Consider the following 23,611-nt stretch of genomic DNA (forward strand, 5'->3'; position numbering starts at 1 on the left):
TAAGTATCGTGGATTTTACTGTTGGATCGACAAAGTTAAGGCTTTCTCCTTCCCCCTACCCTTCCTTTCTGTGTCATTGCAAAAGCACAGCATTTTTTGGTAGAGGTGTGTCTGGAAGGAAAATTGGTACCAGATGCTGCTGTATTTTTTTCACAATTGTAGACAAATGGTGTGGGGGGAGTTCTAAAATGTTTAACTTGCTGCCCTCGGGGACTTCCAGTAATTTTAAACCCAGCAAATATTCAGAAGGAAAAAAAAAAAAGAAAGGTTTCCCTTTAGAGTTTCTTTACTCAGCTTCTCCTGAGCCCCACGAGCGCTATACTAATATTTTAATGTTTTGATGGGATTTTTAGTTCCAAAGCTCTGCCTTGCTTTTCTTATCTGTTGTGTTTCCATCACTTAACATGGGTTTGGTAGCCTTGCAACGGGGACTGGAGGGAAAGATGCAGCTTGCTTGCTTCTCTTTGAAGTCCTGGGGAGAATAATGAGCATTCCTCCCAGTGCAACCAGAAAATTTATGGGGAATTTGTTGTTTGAAGGGGTAATAGTTGAAAATGTGTCAACTCCTCTTTCCAAATGTTCAGACGTGCCTTTCGCTGTGCCACCGCCACTTTCAAATCTGAGGTTATCCTGCTGCTTTTGGAGCAAGAAAAGAACATTCCATTGGGCCCTCCTTACTGCTGAGGGGTTTTTAAAAAGGATTTATGGGTGTTAGGTGCTTCTGTTTTCTTTCTTTCTTCCCCCAATGCGGGAGGAGAGGCACAGGCTGTTGGCAGCCATGTGTTTCCCTGTCCATGGTTGCATTAACAGAGACGTTTCTTCACATTGCTCTCGTCTCATAGGGCCTCACAGGGTTGGAAAGGGTCATTTCAGGAAAAATAGCTTGGCTAGCAATTCTTGGGCTAATTAATTTCCAGTTCTGTCCATCTACCTGAAGGCCAAAAGGTGATGAGGACTTGCACGTGGTGTGTGGGTGTTGTCACAGCGCTGTGGCTTTGGTTCTCCTGGGATGGGCCACGCTGCTGATGGCTTTGGTTAATGGCATTCAGCAGTTAGAAATTTCACTTCTATTTCAAGTTTGTTTTTTTGCCCGGAGAGGGGATTGAGTAAAGTTATTATTGGGCCGTGTTTCGAAGGAGTAAATTAGGAAAATTTAAGGCTTAATGGCTTTGACTTGACTGTTCTTAGAGGAGATCTGAACACATTGACTCTAAGTGTTGTGCCCAATATTAGCCATAAATCCTAGATACTGGCTGGCTCGAGAAAGGCAAACAAATGAGTTTTCCTTGTCAGTTTGTGTTCAGAAGTTTAGTCTGACCATGAAATCATTTTCCTGTAAATATTCTGTAATTGAAAACCACAACACGGCCTGTCTGCCCACACAACAAAAACGATGGGTTTCGGAGATGTTTATGATGGTATGAACGGGGCAAGCGCCATCTGAAGGGATCGGCAGAGGATGCACAGTGCTCAGGGTGCTGGAGCTGCACTCCACTGATATGTCTTTAAGGGACCTTTTCTCTTAATTTAAGTACTTTGGCTTTTAAACGGGTTGATTTAACCATTTCTGCACCTGCCATCAGCCCACACGCAGCCAGCCGCGTTGCGCTTCCTCACATGTGCTGCATGGTGCGCCATTCGGCAGAGGCAACATACGGAGCGCTCTGAGTTTTGCTTTGTTTCTCCTTGGTTTCATTTCCTGGTTCCCACGGCACTACTGAATTGCAGGCAGAGCGCAGGGGAGATGGAACACAAACAAGGCGTTTTTCTCTCCCTTTGCCCTTCCAGAGACAACTCCTGGTTTAGTTCATTTAAAAAATAATAATCTTGCAATTTTTAGCTCAAGTAGCGTTTTTCAGAGACTTCTTTAAACATTATAATAAAAGTCCTAGAACCCACAGAACCACAATATTATTTTATTTCAGCAGTACTGCATTTAGCTCTATTGGTTTCTTCTGTTTCTTGATTTTGGCCATAAGGAATCGATTACATCTTACATGTACAGCATCGCACTGCTGAGGCTGTATCCTCAGTTCTGTTGTTCCCTAGTAGCAGTTGTTCTGGCATTTCATTTTTTGGCTGTCGTAAGCTAGTTGTGTGTACAAAATTATTAGAATTTGTGGTGCAGGATTTGTGGCTGTTGGATGATTGATTGTCCTGTCTTGTGAGTGAGGGGGATTCTGCTCTGCTATGCTATAAAACCTCCATTTCAGAGGGTATTAAAATCACATGCTGGGTAGGAAATTTCTGCCATTGAAGGGTAGACTTGCCACATACATAATTAAACATTTACAGTCTCAGATATTAGCAGACACTTTATGTATTAGCATGCTGACTGGGGAGCTCACCAGCAAGCGAGTTTACAAGTGTTTCCTATTTGTGCGTGTGCTCCAGTGCCATACATCTCTATAAAGACCTCACTGTATGCTTTATCCCAAGGCTGCAATTAGTTAAATAGGTGGTTGTGGAAGCCAGTGTTGTTTCTGGATGAACCAATAGTGCTGCAGGAGGCGTTTGGAGCTGCAGGAGCACTTAGCAAGAAGTGAAAACCATTGTAATGGATAGGAATGGGCTGCCAGAGCTGCTCGTGCTGTAAGAAACGTGTGGAGCTCGCTGCATATCTGAGGCATGCTGACATAATCTATGTTTATAGTAGCATATGACACTGCTGTAGCAGACACATGCCTTACTGCCTGCCTGTGTACCAGCTAATGCTTAACAGCTCCTTCCTGGGAATCTGCCTGGTGTCTGGCTTACAGCAGTCCCTCACTGTGCCACTGGCTCAGCTGGAGCTGGAAATGCCTTTGGGAAAGCGGAAAGGGTGAAGTCCTCTGGTTGAGTTGGGGTTTTCTCTGCTGATCCTACAGGTATTGTTAATGACTTAAGGTCTTTCCCCATAGCATCTGCTGCTTTCCACTTCACTGCAAACAGAAATGAGGTGTAGAGGTGAGCTGGGGGAATCTCGACCTCAAAGAGAGTAATGGATTTGAAAGGAGAAAACCTGCACAGGATCAGGTGCCGGGGTAATTCAGTGCTCACCAATAACCAACAGAACCTCTCTGGTTTTGGGATGGGGCCATGGGTGCGTGACTGGGACCCTACTGTTTGCTTCATGGGCAGCAGGGATGGGGGCAAGCTGGCCAAGCCTTCGGTAAGTAGCTTAAGTAAGGCATGAGGTCAAAATCTGGGGAAAATTGGCTGTAGACGTGACCTTTTTGGGGAAGAAAGTTGCCCCGAGATGTTTCTACGGAGAAGTTTGGTCCTAGGGCCAGTGTGGGAGCTGACAGCCCCTGCCCTGCCTGCTGCCATGAGCATTGACTGACCTGATATCTCGCTTGTTCCCCACCACAGGGGCAGTCAGGACGCGATGGTTACCCGGTAACTCCGCTATTCCTTTTGTTTTAATTCTCTTTTAATCTGCACCCCGTCATTCTTTCTGTCTTTGCCATGACACTTGATTTTCTTTGCGTGTCTTGATCTTTTTTTTTTTTCCTTTTTTCTGCACCCTTTGTCAATGATGGCCTGTAGAGAGATTTGGCCCAAAGTCTCAGGAGCCTCTGCAGTGTTCTCTGTTGTTTACAGAGCAAAAGGCTTGAAGTCTTTTGTGGTATTACAGAACACTCTTGTGGTATTTGTTATTGCACTCCTGCCTGTTTACTTTTTTCTCAAGAAGACTGTTAGGAAAACTTGCTCCTTGTCACTGCCACCTCATGCCCTGTCCTGATTCCTCCGAGCAGCTGTTAAACCAAACCAACATCTGTTGGATTTTGTGTGTGTGATGGATGGAGAGCTTTAAGAAGGAGGGCTGGAAGGAAAACAAAGCTGATTTCAGTTTCCATTTCCCTCTCCCCAAGGAAGACAGGAACCTTTCTCCAGCAGGCCCGGAGGAGGAGAGGTACACACAGGTGTTAATTTTGCAGAATGAGCAGGTGGTCTTTGCAGTAGGCTGGGGCTCCATTGCTTTGGATGGCTCCATCTCCCCCTGGCAACCATGTTGGAAGTTTGTCATGTCTGGGGCCTCAGCAGAGCAAGGAGGGCACAGAAACACACAAGTGGTGGTTCAGAGCTGAGCTCAAGATGGGAGACTTTGCCCTAGTCGACCTGTGTAATTGTAATTTTACGGTGGCTTCCTGCTCTTGCAGGATGTGGCTAACCACTGATGAACAAGCAGTACCCTTGGCTGTGGGCAGGTTTGCCCTTATCTTTATGTTGATGATATTCTGGCAAAGCGTGTGCCTGTGGTTAGTCATGGAGTCTTGAACATCGGAAATGCTGAGATGAAATAGCAGATTTTCCCTAGCACAGAGCATGCCCCCCAGCCTGGCCTGGCAGCCAGCCCCAGCCTTGTGTTGACTCCAGGTCCCAGTGAGGGATTGTGCTACTGCCCCACCTCCAGCTCTGCTGCTACATCTGCACTGGGAGAACAGCATTATATCCCTGGAAGGCTTTTGCTCCTGTCTCCTTGCTCCCTGGCACCTGCTGTTGCTGCGCTACTGGTTTTATTCTGGGCCTTGCAAAATGATAAGCCCAACCCAGTGAACAGTGAATTGCTGGCCTGTGGCTATGCTAAGTAGTTTTATCTAATAAGGAGGTGATAATAATTGTATTTTCAAGGTGTATATGTGGAGGACAAAACAACATAAAACAGAATTGAGAGTAATTCAGTAGAAGCATGTGGAGAGACTTTATTACATCCAGTTGCTTGGGCAAACTGATTTAATTATTTAGTTTCCTTCTGGCTGAGCAAATTAACTCTGAGCAGGTAAAATTTGAAGGTAGTCGTCTGGCTGTGGTTGCTCCTGTACGACAGTGCAGGGCTGGTGGTGGAGGTGAACTGTGTCATGGTGGGGGATGCTCAGGGCTCAGTGGATGTCCTTGTGAGAGAGCACCGTGCTGGGGCACTGCTGGGGATGGGGCTGGTGGGGAGGGCTGGGCACTGGCATGGGCAGAGATGGCTCTAACATGGGAAACCTCAGTTGAGCCCAGTGAGTAGGTGCTTTCATAGAATCATGCGGGGATGTTGTGCCATCATCTTGGCACCTTCTGATCATTTCTTAAAGTTTTTTTCCCTCTCCCATACTTTCTGCAGTTCCTTAACAAAATTGCATGAAACTTCGGCTATGGGCAAGTGCAGAAATAGTAGTGAGTGGAAATTAAATAGTGTTTGGCACCAGAGATGGATGTGGTAACACTTCCACCTCTTGGATAACAGTTCTTTGATTTTATTTGCAAGTTGCTAGCACTTGAGCAAGGTGCTGAGTGCAATAGGGAGAGCAGATAGGCTCTCAGGAGGGCTTGAGCCAGTCTGTCAGTCCATCTGGGCTCTGAGACTCTTGTTTAACAGTTAAGCATGTGCCAACAACAACGTGTGTTATCCTAAATCCCTTCTGGTTTTGAGTGTTGGAATTAAATGAAGTGGAAATAGAGCAGAGCTCTCTGTGGTTGCGGGCTCAAAGTTCAGTAGCTCAAGTTGTTTCTTCTGGTGAGCTTGGACACATTAGCCAGGCACAATCCTGGACAGGAAAAGCCTTCAACGTGCATTAGTGCAGCTGCGTGGTGTGGGCTGCATGGAGGGCATGGGGGTACAGCAGCTTCCAGGGTCCTTTTACGTCTCTGGCTGTGATGCTCAGCTCCCATTTCACTGTGCCAACAGTTGCCCTGCTCAGGAACATGCTCAGCAGCCATGGGGACAGCACTGGGGCTTCAGATGCACCTGCTTTGAGGGTGCACAAGTGGGTGCTGAGCTCTCCCTGCTGCTCTGGAGGGTGTTGCAGAGCACGGCCGCAGGCAGAACAGCCACTCCTGCTGGTTTGCCTACGCAGTTTTGCCCTGGTGCTCCCCTCACCAGCTGTTCTGAAGAGATGACAGCAGCTTTGTATCAGGTTGATGAGGATAATTTGGATGACACTTTTGGTATTTGCCAAGAGCGTCCACCCCAAACTTACATGCAGACCCAGAGCTCGATTTTGGGTTTTTCCACAGCTGTACTGGAGCAGAGGAAAAGCAGATGTGCACTTGTCCACATGCTCTGCTCTGTGCCTGAGCAGGGACCCGTGCCTACCTCTTCATAGGGTCGTTGCATTGGCACTGGGGGGTCATTCATCCTTGTAAAGCCAAGAAGGGAACAGAGGGGTGGGTTCTGCAGAGGGCCAGCACAGGGGTGCTTCCGGCTGCCTATGCTAGTGATGTAGACTGCTGTATTTGGAAAACAGAGACATGAAGACCAGATGGCTAGTCTGCTTCCAGTACAGCTCTTCCAAGTGACCTTCTGATGCAGGCAGATCTTCCCATCATGAGATTGTTTCATAGAATCGGATCATCTATGGAGGAGAGAAGTGATGGCTGGGAGGTGCCTTCAGCAGCCTGTGCTCATCCCATGCTCCTGCCCCATGTGGGGATAGTTTTCTCCTTGCCTTCAAGCCATTCAGTCTCCTCCTACACAATATTTCTCCTCTTTCCCAGTGAGATGTCATATTTACTGTTCACCAGAAACCATTTCCTTCCCTTTTCCCATCCATCAGAGAGCCTTCTGGAGCCCAATTCTGCTGAAGAGTTTCATCTGCCTCTGCTAACTCAATCCTCCCCAGAGTTGGTCTCCACAACACCATCTAAACGTGACATCCCCAATGGAGAGTTGTCACTTCAAGTGGGAAGAAACCAAAGGAATTAAGTTGATTAATGAGGTGAATTACTTTATGTGCGTGTCTTCATTAATAAAAAGCAGAGCAGGGAATAGGCTTTGCAGAAGAAGTGTGATAGGAAACAGAGTTGTCTCTTACTTTATACATTTTCCTTGGAATACTAGCATCTATTTTTAGTTGATCAGAGTGTTACTCATTTGTTTCTTCCAGCGTATAATGTTTGCCTTTGAATTTTGTAAATCATTAATGCGTGTTGCCTGAAAGAGCTTTGGCATTGCTCTGCCCATCTCTTGCAGTGATGGCAGCTCATCAGGACTGTGGGGGAGGAGAGGGCTTCCAGTTCTGCCTGCTGAGAAGTCACGCTTTGAGTCTTCTTACTCAAAGTAATTCACTATCCAGTGATATCATCCTTTTCTGCTGACCAATAACTATGCCAACAAGCAGAGTTCTGGTAAAGGACAGAGAGTGGTTGGTTGTTTTTAATTACGTGCTTTGCAACAGGGGCCTTTTGAACCCTCACTGCATCCTGGCACTTTGTGCTGGGTGAACTTTGAGAATAACACAGACTTTGCTCTACGCTGATGCACCTTGCAGGGAGTAACTGCTAAGTCAAAACTGAAATATTCTTGCACAGAATATTCTCATCTTGGGTTAAGTTGCAGTTGGAGCTAAATGGCTCAGCATCTTCTGAGACGCTTTTTGGGGAGCTCTGCATAGTGAGCTAAACGCTCAACTGTAGTGCTTAGAGCCAGAAATGAAATTGTAAGGATGAAAACCTCTGGTCTTAATTAATTTTCAAGACAAAAAGTGAAGCCAAATGTTATTTCTGAGCTGATGTCTGGAGCAGGGCTGAGGGAGCGCTTGCAGAAGGGAAGCTGGCTCCGTAGCTCCCAGGACCGCAGCATGGCAGTGCTTTGGTGGCAGCCCTAGACCTTGGCTTCAACCAACTGAGTTTGGGGTTTCCTCCAGCGAGCAATTAGGAGTTTCAATTAATGTAAATAACTCAGCAGGGGAAAGTCCATGTAAGCTGTTTGTGTGCAACCCATAAACGTGCTTTGAACACAGGCGAGAAATGAGGAACACATGCCAAAGCCACTGCTTGTGGCAGTTCCTCCATTCTGTCGTGGTCCCTTCGAGTTTACCAAAAAGCCCCAGACTGTGGATTTAGCCAAGTGTGTTTGGGAACAGCAGTTTTACACTTCAGGAAGACTGCCAAGAATGGGAGACCATGCTACATGGTCAGATCCCATGGGTTGTAGGAACGAGCGTGTGAATCTCATACTTTTCTTGTGGGTTTTTGTTTTTGTTTTTTTTGTTTTGGTTTGGTTTTACAATAGGCAGATGGTTTCCAGACCCAGAGTGGTAGCTTGTGTACGGACACGGAGCACCTGTATGTTCCATGGGTGTTTTGGGTAGCTGTGAATGCCATATAAAATAACATCATATTTAATGTCTGGCATTGTTAGATATCTCCTAGAACAGTGTTGTGTAATTGGTGTCCATCTCCAAAATGAAGGTTGCCATTGTCAAGTTGACTTTTTCGTTTCCTTGGCTAGGTTCATCAAGTTCATAACTGTTGAACTGTAGTCATTGTTCTTAATTGCAGGCTTCAGTCCTATGTTTGTTCTCACGGGTCTCTTTATTCATAAATATTCAAACTTCAGGGGTATCTCCTGTGAATTAAGTCATTTGCACACATAATTCTCCCAGTAAGACTCCAAAAGACAGAAGTAACAGAAAATTCGTTTTACAAGGCAAATTTTGTAGTTTGAATTTCTTCATTCTAATATCAGTTTTGTGGCCAATTCACGTACTGCCTGGAAGGGGGTAACTTTAAGCCAGGAAAGCAGATCCAGTGCATTCTCCTGTTGTGTCCATTTACTGTCTCTATCTGTGGAGACAATGACTTTGTAAAGAACATCTCTTCGGGGCAGCAGTTTGTTTTTCTTTGGATTTAGAGGTAGTTCTTGCACAGGGAAAAATAAAAAGTTGCCTCATCACATCCAGCAGGGGAATGGTAGATATATTTGGTTGTCTTCTGGGCTTCCCATTCCTCTTCCAGAACTTCTGGCCAAGCAGAGGCACCAACAACAACTGCAAGGAGAATTTTTCTGCTTGTATGCAGAAGAAAACTGAGGAAAACCAAGGAATATGCTCTTTGGCCCAATAGGAGAGGCAATCTCAATGGAGCCATAGAGCTGGAATTGCAGTAACAGGGCAAGGATATAAAGATACTGTGAGGTTGAAGTGTTTGCTTGGAATTCTCCAATACAATTGCTTACCAACATCAAAATTTTATTCCCACCACAGAGGCTGTCTCCTTTCTTGGCTGGACACAAAATGTCCAGAACCCAACTGGGCACCAAATGCTTACAAGAAGGAGTTGCACAGCACACATGGAACCCATTTCAACCTCAGAAATTTAAGGGAAGTCAGGGGACTTTCTTCCATAAAAGCACTTTGTTGTTCTGGAAGCAAACTGGTGCCATGTGATGCACATATGAGCTCTCGCTCCTGACCTGGTGCTCAGCAGCAGATGACACGATCTCGTGCAATTGTGCACAAGTGTGGAGGAGCAGGAGCTGGCCCATGCATCAGGGCAGGCAACTTTAGGGCTTCTCTGCTTCCCTGTGTGCTGGAAGGAGTGGGTGAACCCACGTCTCTCTTGGGACATTTCTTTGTGATTCATCTAAGCAGGTTCAGGAATTGGGGCAATGTCTGGTGCTGTTTCTGTGCAGTGATTTGTTTTGATCCCTTTGCGCTGCTTAGCATCAAATTTACTTCCAGGCATCTTTGGAAAGATGTCTAGCGAAGCAGTGAGGGAGTTCTGTGAGGAGATGGAAGGAGACTTGTGCTGGAGTTCTATGTTAAAGGCAGATAATGAAGAGGAAAAGGTCTCTTACCTCCATAACGAACCCCTGATGAACATTGCTGGTACATCTGGGAAGGGAGCTGGGAGCTAAGTGCTGCAGTGAGCCTGTGCTGGTGGTGCCCAGAAGGAACTGAACGATGAGTAGGGTCCAGTACTGCTCCAAAAGGCCCTCAGAAGAGTGCCAGGGCTGCTTTTGTTGTTTTTTTTTTTCCTTCCCTCTTTTATTTTGTATTTTTGAAGGATTTCAGGAACCCTTGCAAGCACCGATATCCGCACTGAGATCCCCTTGCAGAGGACGTTGGGTGGTGGGCAGCTTGCATGGCACAGCCCAGCCTCCGGGGTGGCAGCTCTCCTGCAGAGCCCCACGCTCTGGTTTGCATTATGGGTGAAGTTCTTAGCACATTACTGCTCGTTTCTGCTTTGTTTCTGTCAAAGAATGGACATAAGGCTGCCCAGCAGTATGAGGACTTTTTTTTTAATTTTTTTGGAATAGAACACAATTATTTTTTTTTGTTGGTTTGTTAACACACGCCTGGCCCTTATCAGGCTGCTGCTCTGCATCCTCTGTCTAAGCCTTCTACCCAGGATTTGCTGCCTTCAGCTGTGGCTGCAGGATGTAGTTCCATCTGAAGCACATTATTAGCAAAGGTTGTTAATTAGCACATGAACAGATCTGTCTGGACTCAGCCATCGCCTGCAGCAGTGTTGCAGGTAACCCTTCCCATGGGCTGTAGGAACTCAGCCATCTCCTCACGTGTGTGTAAGTGCTGCTGCTTGGAAGGGCCAATGATTCCTGGAGCAGTGGAGGTGGTGGACGGAGCAGAAGGAGGCTCAGCAGCACTCGGTGATCCCAGGCCCTTGGTGATGGTGCTGAAATACTGCCATGCTCTTTTGTTCTGACACTTTCCTCCTTCTCAAATGTAAGATTTTACTATTTTTCTAAACCACAGAGACAGAGATTGAAGGCAGTCCTTTGAATCCGTGAAAATTTGACTGCAGGGTTCCTTCCGACCACCGTGCTAATTTTTAGCAGAGCAGGAAACATTAAAAATAACCATGAGAGAAGATTTCCCAACTCGGAAGGGTTGGCCTTTTAGTAATCTCTGGCTTTGTTTTCACTCAATATTTTGCCCCTAACATTCCTGCAGCGTTGCTGAAGCAAACCTATCCCCAGCAGCATCAGCAGTGGAGGAGAAAGGCAGGAGGTCAGCCAGGCTGGCACCCAGCCTCCCCCTGAGCAGGGTAAGGGATCTGCAGAGGAAATGTTCATTATTTAATCCAAGAGCGTTTGCTTTGGGATCAGAGCTCGTAAGCTTGACGTGTTTTCCTAATTGTTCCTAAGCCTTTGGTGGCTCTCAGTATTGAGTGAATCAGCTATCACTGCAGAAGTGAGGTATTTTGGTGCTGCGTCTTGACCCTCCTGAGTTTCTACTGTGAAACAAACACCAAAAATATCCTGTTTTTTAAAACTACAACTGAGCACTAAAGCTGGAATGTATGACCAAATCAAGGCAGACAGTGAGAGTGCATGGAGCAGCAGTAAACTCCAGTTGTGCTCCAGCATCTCACCTAGCTCAGGTCTGTGCTCTCAGCTAGCACATAAATCATGTCTTCGTGTGATGGGTGTTACTGTCTGGGAGTGCAACTGCAGCACCTCTCACCTCTGCTCCTGCTGACCCATCTCCTCGCCTCCCATGCTCCAGCGTGGCTCTGACCAGATGTTGCAGATGTGTTTTCTTTATCAATCTGACAGGAACATTTCCTCCTTTCCCTTCAAATGTTGATGACATCCTGCAGAGCTATGCTGACCTGGTGCTGAATGCAGGTGGTCCTTACTAGTGTGTGATCGGAAAATGAGATCTGAGTTAGTTACCAGCAATCAGTGGCTCCAGTGTTCACTCATTGGCTGTGCCAGTGCCCAACTGGGACCACACCAGTGCTGGCTTGCTCAAATTGCTCGGGATTGATGGGTTTTGTCACTGCAGTGGTGGTTTTGGTCAGATCCACACTTTGAGGAAAGCTGACTGATGCTCAGTTTCAAAGCATCAGGCTTGTTCTAGACAAAATGGTTCGTTCTCTCTCAACTTGTGAGTGTTGAATTATGTGAAGTGTTTTCACTGTGTGATTAGGAGCAGAAGGCTTGTAGTAGAGCATGGGCAAGGACAGGAGTGAAACTTATCCCTGGCAAAAGTCGCAGCACAACTCTGCGAGCTTCCAATTGCTTTGGCTCTGTTGTGGGGTGTACAGAACGCTCGCCCTTCTTTTAAGCTCTTTGTTTGTTGTTTAAGTGTGGTTTTTGTCCCCTCCAAAATAAAAACTTCTCTAGAGTTGGTTTTTGATTGGGGAACAGGGAGTTGTTTTTCTGTTCCTTAGTTATCAACTAAACTAAACATTGCTTCATCTTTAATTAAAATGACATGGACCAGAATTCAAGGCAGGGAGAATCATGATCTCAACACTTGGGCGCTTCTGAACGTTGCAGGCTTTCCGTGGAGCACACCCACACCTCCAGTGTGGTCTCTTCCTTTACCCTAGCAGCTCCATGACTGCTCGGGGCCTTCCACCGTGAGCTGCTGGCCAGGCAGGTTGGGCTCAGCCCATCAGACCTCAGCCTGAACTGATGAACATTTACGAGCCTGGCTTACAGCGTTGTCCGCTCAGCAGAGCGGCTGGCCCAGAGCCCCTTTGAAAGCCCAGCGGATATTGTTTCTCTTGAGCATTAAATGCTTTCCCTCAAACAAACATTCTTTGAATAGGCTATTGTTTTTCCTTCTGGATGTCTCTTTGTGGACTGATACAAGAATAGCTAGAAGCTGATGAATTGCTATTATAAATTTCTTTTATTTTTTAAATCCTTGGGACTTCTGTTTCGTTGAGAACTTGGATGTGCTGTGAGTTCTCTGCTCAGGTCCCATGTTTTTCTTCTGGAGGTCCCCAGTAACTGCATTGGGAGCTTCAGGTCAAACAACTCCAGCAATTGTAGCTTCAGGAGGGAAATCTGGCAGACCTGACACCTTTCCCAATCACTCTGATGTAAAGAAGTGGGGTGAGATGTGGCCTTCTATGATGCTGTCACATGCTGGGTGGATGGGGGAAGAGCGGTAGATGTAGTCTACCTTGATTTTAGAAAGGCATTTGATACTGTCTTCTACGACATCCTTATAACAAAGCTGAGGAAGTGTGGGATAGACGGGTGGACAGTGAGGTGGGTTGAGAACTGGCTGACTGGCAGAGCGCAGAGGGTCGTCGTTGGTGGTGCAGAGTCTGGCTGGAGACCTGTGACCAGTGGTGTCCCCCAGGGGTCTGTGCTGGGTCCGGTTTTGTTCAACATCTTCATCAATGACCTTGATGAGGGGATAGTGGCCACCCTCAGCAAGTTTGCTGATGATACGAAGTTGGGAGGATTGGCTGACACGCCTGAAGGCTGTGCTGCCATTCAGCGAGACCTGGACAGGCTGGAGAGCTGGGCAGTAAGAAACCGGATGAGGTTCAACAAAAGCAAGTGTAGGGTCTTACATCTAGGGAGGAATAATTGCATGCACCAATACAGGCTGGGGGATGAGCTGCTGGAGAGGAGCTCTGCAGAGAGGGACCTGGGCGTCCTGGTGGACGACAGGTTGGCCATGAGCCAGCAGTGTGCCCTCGTGGCCAAGAAGGCCAATGGCATGGGGTGCATTAAGAAGAGCGTGTCCAGCAGGTCGAGGGAGGTGATCCTCCCCCTCTACTCTGCCCTGGTAAGGCCTCATCTGGAGTACTGTGTCCAATTCTGGGCTCCCCAGTACAAAAAAGACAGGGATCTCTTGGAAAGAGTCCAGCGGAGGGCCACAAAGATGGTGAAGGCCTGGAGCATCTCCCCTATGAAGAAAGGCTGAGTGAACTGGGTTGTGGAGTCTCCTTCTCTGGAGATATTCAAGTCTCGCCTGGACGCCTACCTGTGCGACCTGGTGTAGGGAACCTGCTTTGGCAGGGGGGTTGGTCTCGATGATCTCTAGAGGTCCCTTCCAACCCCTACAATTCTGTGATTCTGTGAGATAAAGTGCAGAGTGATGTCTGTCAGGGAAGGAGTAGTTTGGCTGTGGTATGCAAGCCTGTATCAGTGGACACTGCTAAGTTTGCTCGTCTCTTTCATCAATACTTTGGTGTATTGACATTTGTATGCTGGTAGTTCCTCATAAATAACATACAGTACGTAGATAATCAGGGTTTGGTAGCTTCCAAAACCTCACGTGTACAGGGATGCCTGTTGTTTTCAGGTGAGTATCCTTGGCACTGCTCCCCCCAGCCCTCTGGGTTTGCCTCTCACCCAACAGAGCCATGCAGACCTGGGGTTTAACACTCCAAGCCTGGCAGTACTGCTGCTGCAGGCTGACTTATTCCTTCCTGACAGCTGGAGCTGGGAAATGGACACATTATTTTTAATGCAGACTTCAGTCTTCTCTTACAAACATCTCTTTTTTTTTTCTGCTGTTTTTTTTTTTTTTAATCTCCATTTCAGCATCATAGATTTAAGCTAAACTCAGAAAAAGTTCACCCTAAACAGTTTCCTAATACAGAAAACTTTGACTCTTTATTGTTGTGTTATGCAACCATCTAGAGGGTGTGTGCTTCAGTACGTTCTCCAGGCTGCAAAGCCAAAGATGCTGTGGGGACATCTGGCACGGCCCTTGGCTCTGCCTGGAGCCCTTGTCAGCCTGGGCTGGGGAGTCTGTGGTGCAAGAAGAAGTCTGAGCATTTTGTGGACTTGAAGCCATTGTGTCTTATCTCTTTGGGAAATGTTTTCAGGCTGAGTTGTCTTTGTATCTATGTGAGGAGAAGCTTTATGAGCCTAGGCTGCAGGTAGAGAAGAAGGAAAATACAGTTCTCCTTGGGTTTGCTGTTAAATGCAAATAACTGCACACATTGATCAACCACACACTCCTGCAGCATTGCTAGGAAAGGGAGAGCTGGGGTAGCCCAAAGCTTGGTCCTGCAAATACAGCTGTAATTCTGGTGGAGTGCTGCTGTTGATGGAACAAGCACATAGGTATCTGTGGGATGGATGTACCCTTCCTTCCTCACCAGTGAGACACATGGCCCCATCCATGAGGCTTCCCATTGTGGTCTGAGGGTGATGGGTGCTCCCCCACAGAGTACAGCAGAGCTTTAGCATGTCCTTTGGAGAAAGCAGAACACCGCATCCAGCTCCAAGCCTGTGGTGGATCACTCCTGGGATCCCATCAGTTTAACCAAAGCAGTTCTTAGTCCTTAAAAACCTGAGGTAGTCCTGAGTGCTGTGCCAGAGCCATGTGCCCCTGTCACTAACCCTGTCGCTTCCTTCCTCACCTCTTCGTGCTCTGCAAGTTGTCACCTCTCGCTCAGCTGCTCTGAAACCTTCTTGCTGGATCGCATGCGTGAAGGATAAGGTGTATAAGTAACATAGCCAAGGATTGTACAGTATGCGAGTAGAGCCTCTCTCAGAGCATGACTGATACTGCAGTGCTTGTAAATTGTTGGGGTATTTTATTCTTTAATCATTTTGTCTCTTCCATCCCTTTTCAGGGTCCCCTTGGTTTGGATGGCAAACCAGTAAGTAGCAGCACCTGCTGAACGTATCATCTCTTCCTTCACACTGCTATGCCATGTCTAGGCAGAATCTCAAATACAACCTAAATTGAGATATTTTCTGTGTGTATAACTGTTTATGGGGCAGATTGCATTTAGAATAATTACACTGTGATTAGTAACACGTGCAAGTTTAAGCCGTAGGCCTGAGTTTTCTTTCTTTTTTTCTCAGAGGCCCTGTGGACACTCGGTGCTCTATGCTCCTCTTGCTAATTTTTACAGTCGCACACCCACTGATGGTGCTGGCCGAGCACTGGTCGGTGCTGAGTCCTTTCACCGGAAAACTGCTGCAGGAGCTCATGGCTGCTTCTGGGTTTTGTTTCCCTGTCTCACTTTGTTCCGCATTCACTAGAGGGCACCATCTGAAATCTTTTCAAGCTTTGGTACTCAACCAAGTGATTTTTTTTTTTTTTTTTTCTAAAGTCGCTCAGTCTTTGTCTGGGATAACTTCTTGACTGCACTGATTTCTAGCCAGCTAGGGAATATTTTGTTATAGCTGGATGTTGTATGTTTTTTCATAGCTGTGGCTGGGGTTTTTTTGCTTTTTTTTTTTTTTTATATTGTCTTTGAATTAGCAAAACCCCATAATTAAAAGAGTGATGCAAACCTCAGCACTGCACTCCTTCACCAATGGGGATGTGAGTGGCTGAAGGGAAGGAGGGAGATCTCTGGATGAGCAGCAGGGAGAGCCTGAATGAAAAAGCAAACTTACGAATGGCCAAGCTCAAACCAGACTGCTCACGATCTCTTCCATAAGAGCGGCCAGCAGGTTTGCTCAGAGCCAAGCTACCAGCAGGAGGGATGCAGAACAAGGCTGCAGATGCTCCAGCATCGCCACTGACCTCCTGCCTCCTTCTGTGCCGCGCTGCTTCCACGCCGTGTGCTGGACTGAACAAATGATGCTCGATGGTCTTGTGCTTGAAGGATGTAGAACAGCACATCAAAGCTCTGCGGCTTCTCTTTGGGGCTGTAGTGTGTCTCTGCCTGTCTGTCTTACAGAAAGCTGTTTAGAAGGAATTTGACTTATGTCTTCAGCAAATAGGCCAAAGAAAGCAGCCCATCCTCCTTGGTTATTTCAAACAGATGTATAATTGTTGTAATGATATGCTGAGCATGTGTTTTTCTAGAAGTGATTTAATACTTCGAGAAATGTCTTGTATCTATTCAGCATCATCTGCCTCTGAGTGGCTGTCATGCTGCCTGCTCTGCCCGGCCCTTCTCCATCCTGTGCCCCTGCATAGCAGGCACGACCTCCTTGCTGCTTCCCAGTAGTGTGCTGTTTGTGAGCAGCAACAAACTGCTTAAAGTAATAGTTATGTGCCTCAGATTTGTGAACTGGTGAAAGCAATCAGCTTGGTTTTGATGTTGGGGTAAGAATGTATGCATTGATTCCACTGTTTCTGAATTGTTGTCCTTATGTTTTTCCAGGGACCTCCAGGACCAAAAGGGGAAAAGGTAAAGACTATATTAGCATGCAGTTAATCAAAAACAGCTGCATGTCCTTGTTTTGCTGTGATTCTTTTTGTTCACTTTGCCCATATTCATCCCATATAGCATGGCATTGCCACTTAGTTTGGTTCAGCCATAGAGCTGTGTCAGCACAGGAGCTGAAAGGCTGCAGGCCCAATCTCTCTGTTTGCATGACATCCTCCTGTGAAATTCGAGCAGCCAGGGAATGTCATTACTGTACAGAAAGTGATGTTAGTCCATGCATATGTAGGACATAAGTATTTGCTAGGGGAGCCTTAAAGTTGGAAACAGTCCGTTATTTCAGATTTATTATGTTTCATCGCCTGCCAGGGCAGAACCATTCCCTATTGTGTTGTCTCCAAGACTTCTTCTCCCTGGTTTTGAATAAGCAATAGGACCGTTCCCACTTCCCCTGTGTGCTGTTCCCTCTTCCAGCCGACCCCGCGCTCGGTTCCTCGCGTTTGAAATCTGACCTCTAACAGCTGACCTTTGCTGTTCCTCCTGACGCACAGGGTGAAGCAGGGGACATCGGCCCGAGGGTGAGTAGTGACACAGTGTGTTGTTTCACTCCCAACTCTGGTTGGCTTTGGTCACTGTGCAAAGCGTGCAACTTTGTCCATGCGGCGGTTCTGGAAATGCTTTGTTTTGCCATTGGAGCTCTTCACGTTGTTTCTGTCTAATCATGAGAATGGGGAAAGGAGCTGAAGATCTTCATGGGCCTCGTTAAGAGTTTCACGTGCTTTCCTCTCCTTCATTCCTTCTTTCCATGTCAGAGATGGGCTCTGTTCTCTTCTCAAAGCTGTGCTCCTTGTCTGTTGGCATCAAAGAACCAGTACATGGTGGAAGTCACAGCTCCCAAGGCAAGGTGCTGTGTTGGGTGGGGTGGAGATTTGTTCTCTCTTGCTGGGAAGAGGGTGATGTGCAGGCAATGCCTAGGCTGCCTGTGGTTGAGAATGAAGGCTGTTAAAAGGTGAGGGGGAAATTGTTCTGTCTATAACATAGATGGAGTTTTCTGCAGAGGGCAGTGATTAATGTTGGCCAGAGATGTCTCAGCCCTATTTTTCCTTTTTCTGCTCGAGGCTGTTAAGTGCTTTTTGGTGTCATTTTTTCCCAAAGCAGCTCCATGGGTGCGTCTGGAAGTGTCATTGTTGGGCTTCAAGAGCCCCTAAAATTCCCCAGCCAGATTTATTTCTGCACAGCTGTGGAGGGGCTCAGCATAAGGACTCAGACTTGTTCTGAGTGCCCGCCCACCCTCAGAAAAGGCTTTGGGAGACGATTCAGCTGCACGTGGCTGTGACTCTTTGCTCCCCGGCTGGGGCTGTAGGTTACTTCTGTGGGAGAGGGTACGTGTGGGGTCGGTGGTTTGCTTGGTGCTGGAGGTGCTCACCAGGCTTTGGAGCTCCAGGTCTCATGCTGCCAGGTAAGTAGGGGGCCTGAGTGCTGCCTGTAGCCCCCTTCTTGCTGCAAAGCAGTGGGCAGAGGCCTCAGCTGGACTTGCAGACATGAGCACCAGCTTCCACAGCAGTGTTTGTCTAATGTTTTAATCTACCAATAATTATGTGCTTATTTTCCCATGGTTGAGCTTTGTTCAGATTTTATTTTACTCTCGTGTCATTTTGTTTTTATTTATATATATATATATTATATACATACATATTCACATCCTTTTACACAAGAATAAGAAAAAGGCTGGACCAAGTAGATCTACCAACCAGTGCCTGGCTGTGAAAATCACTGCTGTTCTATCTCCAGCTTTCAGGACTGGGTTGGATATGAAACTCATTGATACCATCTGGCCCAGATTATTTTTTATTTCGTAGTTTAATCTATCTTCTTCCTCGAGTTTTGGTGGTAGCTTTGTTGAGCTGATTTTGAAAGATGTCACAGCAAGTCATCACATCAACAGGAAGATAAATAACTCTGGCTGTATCCAGCACTGTGTGCTCACAAATGTGTCTATGGGAGGTGGGGTTGGGAGAGTGTGTGTCACTGAACACAATTATGTTATCACCAGGAATGACAGATTAAAAGAAAATAGCACTTGGGTTGGTTTTGGAGGGACTACATGCGATGGAGGTGAGATGAGGATATTGGGGAACAGCTACTGGACGTGTTGGTGTCTGCTGTTATATCTGTCCCTGATTAATACCTGCCAGCAGCATGGATATGTGGTTATCACACACATGAGTGTGGCTCGTGTGGATACTGGGGGGTGATTTTTGGAGGCAGCAGTTCCTGTTGGGCTGTCCCAGGCAAAACCCAATGGCAAAACTGAGCATTTGAGGGCCTGCAAAGGGCACTGTGGGGCTGTGTCTAGCCAGGCGCGGAACAAACATACCCAGCACTGGTGCAATGCCCCTGGGATGGGGAAAAAGTAAGAGCACATGTCCTCTCTGTTTTGGCGAGGAAAGAAGGAGCCAAAGCAGGATGCTGTCAGGGCTGGGACCTCTGTGCCCTGCGATTCATGCTGGTTTCTCTCTTAAACACTTCCTTACACCTCTAAACAGCTTCAAAATCCAGGCCAGCTCCCTACAGGCTGGCCGCTCTGGATTTATTACCCTGGCTTAGTTGATCCTGTTCTCACTGACAATGCAGATGTTTGGACAAATGATGGGATTTGATGAACTTTGCACATCTGGGTTGTGCATGTGGCAGTGGTGCCAGATTGGCTCTCGAGGGGAGGAGAGGGGCTTCAACACCAGCTTGTCCTCATGTGTCTTAAAGAATCCCAAGTATCTGACAGGCACCACATGTGGGAGTCACTGGAGGAGGTCAGATGAAGGAAGAGGAAGGATTGTGAGCCTTGCCAAAATGTCTCAGGCATTTTATTGCTGAGATGAGGCAGCTTGGGGACAACGGCAGTGCGGCATCACCAGGTTTTATCCGGTGTCCAGGTGCCTGGCAAGGGTGACCTGAGGCTGTTGGCTCTCTGGCTTTGTTTCCCAGTGCCTCTGCCTCCTGTTGCAGAGAAAAGATCCCGTGCTCCGTAGCCCATGAGGTGCTCTCCTGCTTAATGGCTAGGGACTGTCCCAGCAGCATCAGCTTCTGAGCTGTTGCAGAGTTAAGCCTGGTGCAGCTGAACAGCTGTGGACTCAGCAAGTGAAAAGGGCCTTTTTCTCTCTTTATGCAAAAAGAAAGATGCTTGCTGAGCTCAAATTGCAGGTTAAGAGCTCAGCAGGGCTGAGTGGAGTGTCCTGCGGGGCTCACCGTGACAGTCATTGTGGAAATGTACAGATCTTTATAGTATTGACTTATTTTGAATCATGATGTTGAAATAGCTAAATCACACACTCTGAAGCTGACAAATGTCAGTGTTCATGGTTTCTTTTCTCTGAGCCCACATTGCTGCACAGGGTCAGATCCAACAGCCCAAATGCCTCAGGGCCAGTGCAGTGTGGGGCAGCTCTGGCTTCCTGTGTGCTCCCCTGGCACCCGCCTCTCTGTAGTCCAGATGTTTGCTGAGCCAGAGATGACATCTCTGCATTGGATGGGGCAATCACCATCCTTAGCAGGGATCATTTATAATAAAATGTGCAAGGGCTCTGTGACACCATTAACGTGGATGTGTTTCATTTCAGTTTCACCCTTTAGGATTTGGACATTATTTCTTTCCAGAATGGCTGTATTTGAGTGAGGGCTGAGCTAAAGCCTCTCTCTGCAAAGTGAAAATCCTCCTTCCTGGAGGACATGCTTCATCCCTCGGTCTCTCCTCTTGCAGTCTTCTGATGGATGGACCCCGGGCTGGATGGTGGAAAAGGGAGCAAGCAAAAACAGCTTGAGAAAGGAAACCTACTGCTTCTCTCTAGATAAGTGGGAAGGCTGAAAGACAATAGCAATGACTACTGACATGATCTGAATACACTGTTTTTGCATCATGTAAATCAGAGATTTATCAGTGTTTTGCAGGCTGGTAAATATATCAGTATTCATTTTAGCCCGAAAAAAAAGACAACATTTGGTCTCGGGAGAAATGCTGGGATATATCCCATGTGGTTTTTACTGGAAAATGCTCTGCATTCCGAAGAAAGGTCCTGCAGTAGAGAATCATCCATACCCAGCAGCCCTGAATGTCCTATTGTGCAGTAAGCTCATGAAAGGAGATTTGTTTTGCTGTGTCTACTTACTGAGCCTCCAGTGCACCCAGAATGTTAAAGCCACCGGTTGTCTGTCTAGACCTACCCCTCTTATATCAATTAATCATTGAAGAGAAGTTGTTATGCATTTTATGGCCTTTCAAACTTGCTCTGTGCTGTGCTTGCATCCTAAATTCTTGCTCTTTCCTCTTCCTCCTTCCCCTGCACTTTGCTAGATGGTTTTCCCTCGCCTCAATCACGGATTTCTGGCTAACGATCAGCTGGTCTTTAGCCGCCGGGTGCTCAAGGTAGACGTATCAAATCTGCTGCCTCTGGTTTGCTGTGTTTGTTTGAGCTGCTTTTGTTCCCCCGTTCTGGCCGATGGCGCACTGGTGCTGTTTGGAATTGTCACTGCCATGGGGCACTTAGAGGTGCCTGCAGGGAGCAGCCAGGATGAGCCCTGTTAGAATTCAGGGGGAGTTTTGACGAAGCAAGGAAACATAAAAGTGATGGTGTTTCGGCATTTGGTCCTTCATGGGAAGCGGAGATCATGCAGCAAGTCCTATAAACGTTCGTAGGGTGTATGGACAGTGCTGGTATCAAAGTAGAATGCACTAAAATGCAATTGTCTAAATCCCCATGCTCTAAATGTGACTTTTTAATTAGGCAAAATTCAGTGGGAGACTCTTGTCGTAATTTGATGCAGCGTTCAGGATTAGCAGATAGGATCTTTAAAAATCATGCGAGTGATTTAGGAGCGCAGATTTCGTTGAAAGGCAGCGGGGTTTGTGCTGCTGAGTCTCTTAAGGACTTCTGAAAATCCCACACTTGCCCGTGATTTGAGGGTGGACCACATTAAATACAGTCCTGTTAGTGCCTCGCTGGTAACCCATCCAGATGTTGCTAAAAGATTTATGGCACAGCCTTTCCATGAGGATTTCCATTGTGTAGCCACATGTTGGAACCGCGGTGGCCGGCGGCGGGTTGCAGTGCTCCCCTCGCACAGCATGTACTGAACCTTTGCAATCACAAGGAGAGGCAGTGGCTGCTTTCTTCCCTTGCATCCCAGTAGGATGTCAGCTGAGCTGGATGTTAATATAGGACTTTGGCTGTATTTAAAGTCTACTATTAAGAACTGCTTTGGGGGGAATTTTTTTTGGTGTGGTCTGCTAAGGTCTGGACTTGTGTGCATGCTCCACGCCAGCATGTTGTTGGGTTTCATTTGTTTCTGGGTATGTTGAATTGGTGGATTCTATGTAGATGGTCACTGGGGAAAGGCTTAATGAGATGAAATCAAGTGTTGGAAGGCATTGAGCAAAATCCCATTTGAGGAACTAGACTCAAAGGTCTTGGAGCAGCTCTGAGCTTGCTCCAAGCCTTCCCAATTGGCTGCTGCAATTAACCCCCCCGGGATCATAGAATCATAGAATCGCTCAGGTTGGAAAAGACTTCAAAGATCATAGAGTCCAACCACAACCCAACCATACTACCCTCATTCTAACATGGTAGAGATCAAGTTGCCCATGGCCTGGGGATGCAATGCATGTGTTGTGGGCAACCTCTGGTCAATACCAAGCTGCTGTGCTTGCTGCTTCATCTCACCATGTCTGTGTGAACTTCTTCCAGGGCGATCAAGGTCGAGATGGAGCCACTGGCCCCCCTGGTCCGCCAGGACCCCCAGGTGCCCGGGGGCCTCCTGGTGACACAGGAAAGGATGGCCCAAGAGGACCTCAAGGCCCCCCTGTAAGGACCAGAGATGTGCAGTGGGCACATACTGTGTTGTCCCCGGCCCAGCGAGGGAGCGGAGAATTAAGGGCATCCCCTTCCCCATCCCAAATGCTGTGTCCCCAGTGCTGGTGGCTGCTTGCATTGCAGAGCTTTGGGTCTTGGGGTGAGGAAGCAGAGGGAGGTTTCCATCTTCAGCTCTGGAGCAAAGACCTGGACCCGGAGCATGTTTTTATGGCCACCAGCTGTAATGCAGAGAGCCCAAAAGGGATCTCCTCAGTGATATGTAGGCATCAGAAGACCTGTGGCAAATCCCCAGATCACTGGCAATACTTTTATTAAAGAAATAAGCTGAAACACAGTGCTGTTGGATGGCCTGATCACTGAGTGTTGAGAATGAGGAATGAATGACAGATACTTCCAGGTGTTGTTTCTTTTGTTTCTGTTTTTTTTTTGTAGGGTCTTAAAGGCGAGCCAGGGGACGACGGCCTTGTGGTTAGTATTGCACAAAGGTGTTCCTATTGCGCTGCCCAGGACATCCCTTGCTTCATGTGCTGCTTGCTCTGCACTGGGTGCTTTCATTTCTTTGTGTATTGATGCCAAACATTATAATGCATAGAATGCATAAGTAATAATATATATGTATATCTATTTACTAGTTGTTGCTGGGAGCATGGTTCTATTTATAAGGGAAGATGAAAAGCTGGCATCTGCATCATTTTTTTTCATGGGGATGAAAATATTCCTGGACATGTCTGTATTCTGTTTTGCTCTATTGTCAAATAAGTATAACAAACTGATTTTTCATTCCATAGGGTGCCAGGGGACCCCTGGGGCCAAAGGTGAGTGATAAGCATTTTAACAAGAATTCTTGACATATTTCTGTAGAGGAGGAGTAGAAATGAACATGCATATTTCACGGTGGAATTGTTCTCATCTATATTGATCACATACTGAATTTCTGCACTACTGAATTAACCATTGACTTGAAGTTGTCTGAGTGTGCAACCTACACAAAAAGCACAGCCCCTGCCCCTGGTAAAACCTTGAAATGGGGTGGGATAGGAGCTGTGGGAGGTAGAAGTCAGCATGCTGTAGGAACGTGCTTTCTTCCGTTTTAAGGGGATAGAGTTGACCAACACAAGCAACAAATTATTTGAACTTGACAGTGAATTTTGAGTATTGGTGCAATTGGCCTTATTTTCTTTTTTCCTATTCTTTCTCCTCTG

At 46.9% G+C, this 23,611-nt stretch overlaps 1 protein-coding gene across 1 annotated transcript in view; it reads left to right on the top strand.

Moving 5' to 3' along the window:
• COL23A1 (collagen type XXIII alpha 1 chain) overlaps positions 1 to 23,611 on the top strand; it is a 157,574-nt gene that overhangs the window by 111,685 nt on the left and 22,278 nt on the right. The window contains exons 4-10 of the mRNA XM_085236426.1: positions 3,352 to 3,378; positions 15,052 to 15,078; positions 16,543 to 16,569; positions 17,097 to 17,123; positions 22,284 to 22,400; positions 22,842 to 22,877; positions 23,198 to 23,224. Of these exons, the coding sequence (XP_085092552.1) occupies positions 3,352 to 3,378; positions 15,052 to 15,078; positions 16,543 to 16,569; positions 17,097 to 17,123; positions 22,284 to 22,400; positions 22,842 to 22,877; positions 23,198 to 23,224 (288 nt within the window). The remainder of the gene's footprint in view (positions 1 to 3,351; positions 3,379 to 15,051; positions 15,079 to 16,542; positions 16,570 to 17,096; positions 17,124 to 22,283; positions 22,401 to 22,841; positions 22,878 to 23,197; positions 23,225 to 23,611) is intronic.

Source organism: Meleagris gallopavo, chromosome 15 (assembly GCF_905368555.1).
Source record: "Meleagris gallopavo chromosome 15, MGAL_WU_HG_1.1, whole genome shotgun sequence".
NCBI lineage: Eukaryota > Metazoa > Chordata > Aves > Galliformes > Phasianidae > Meleagris > Meleagris gallopavo.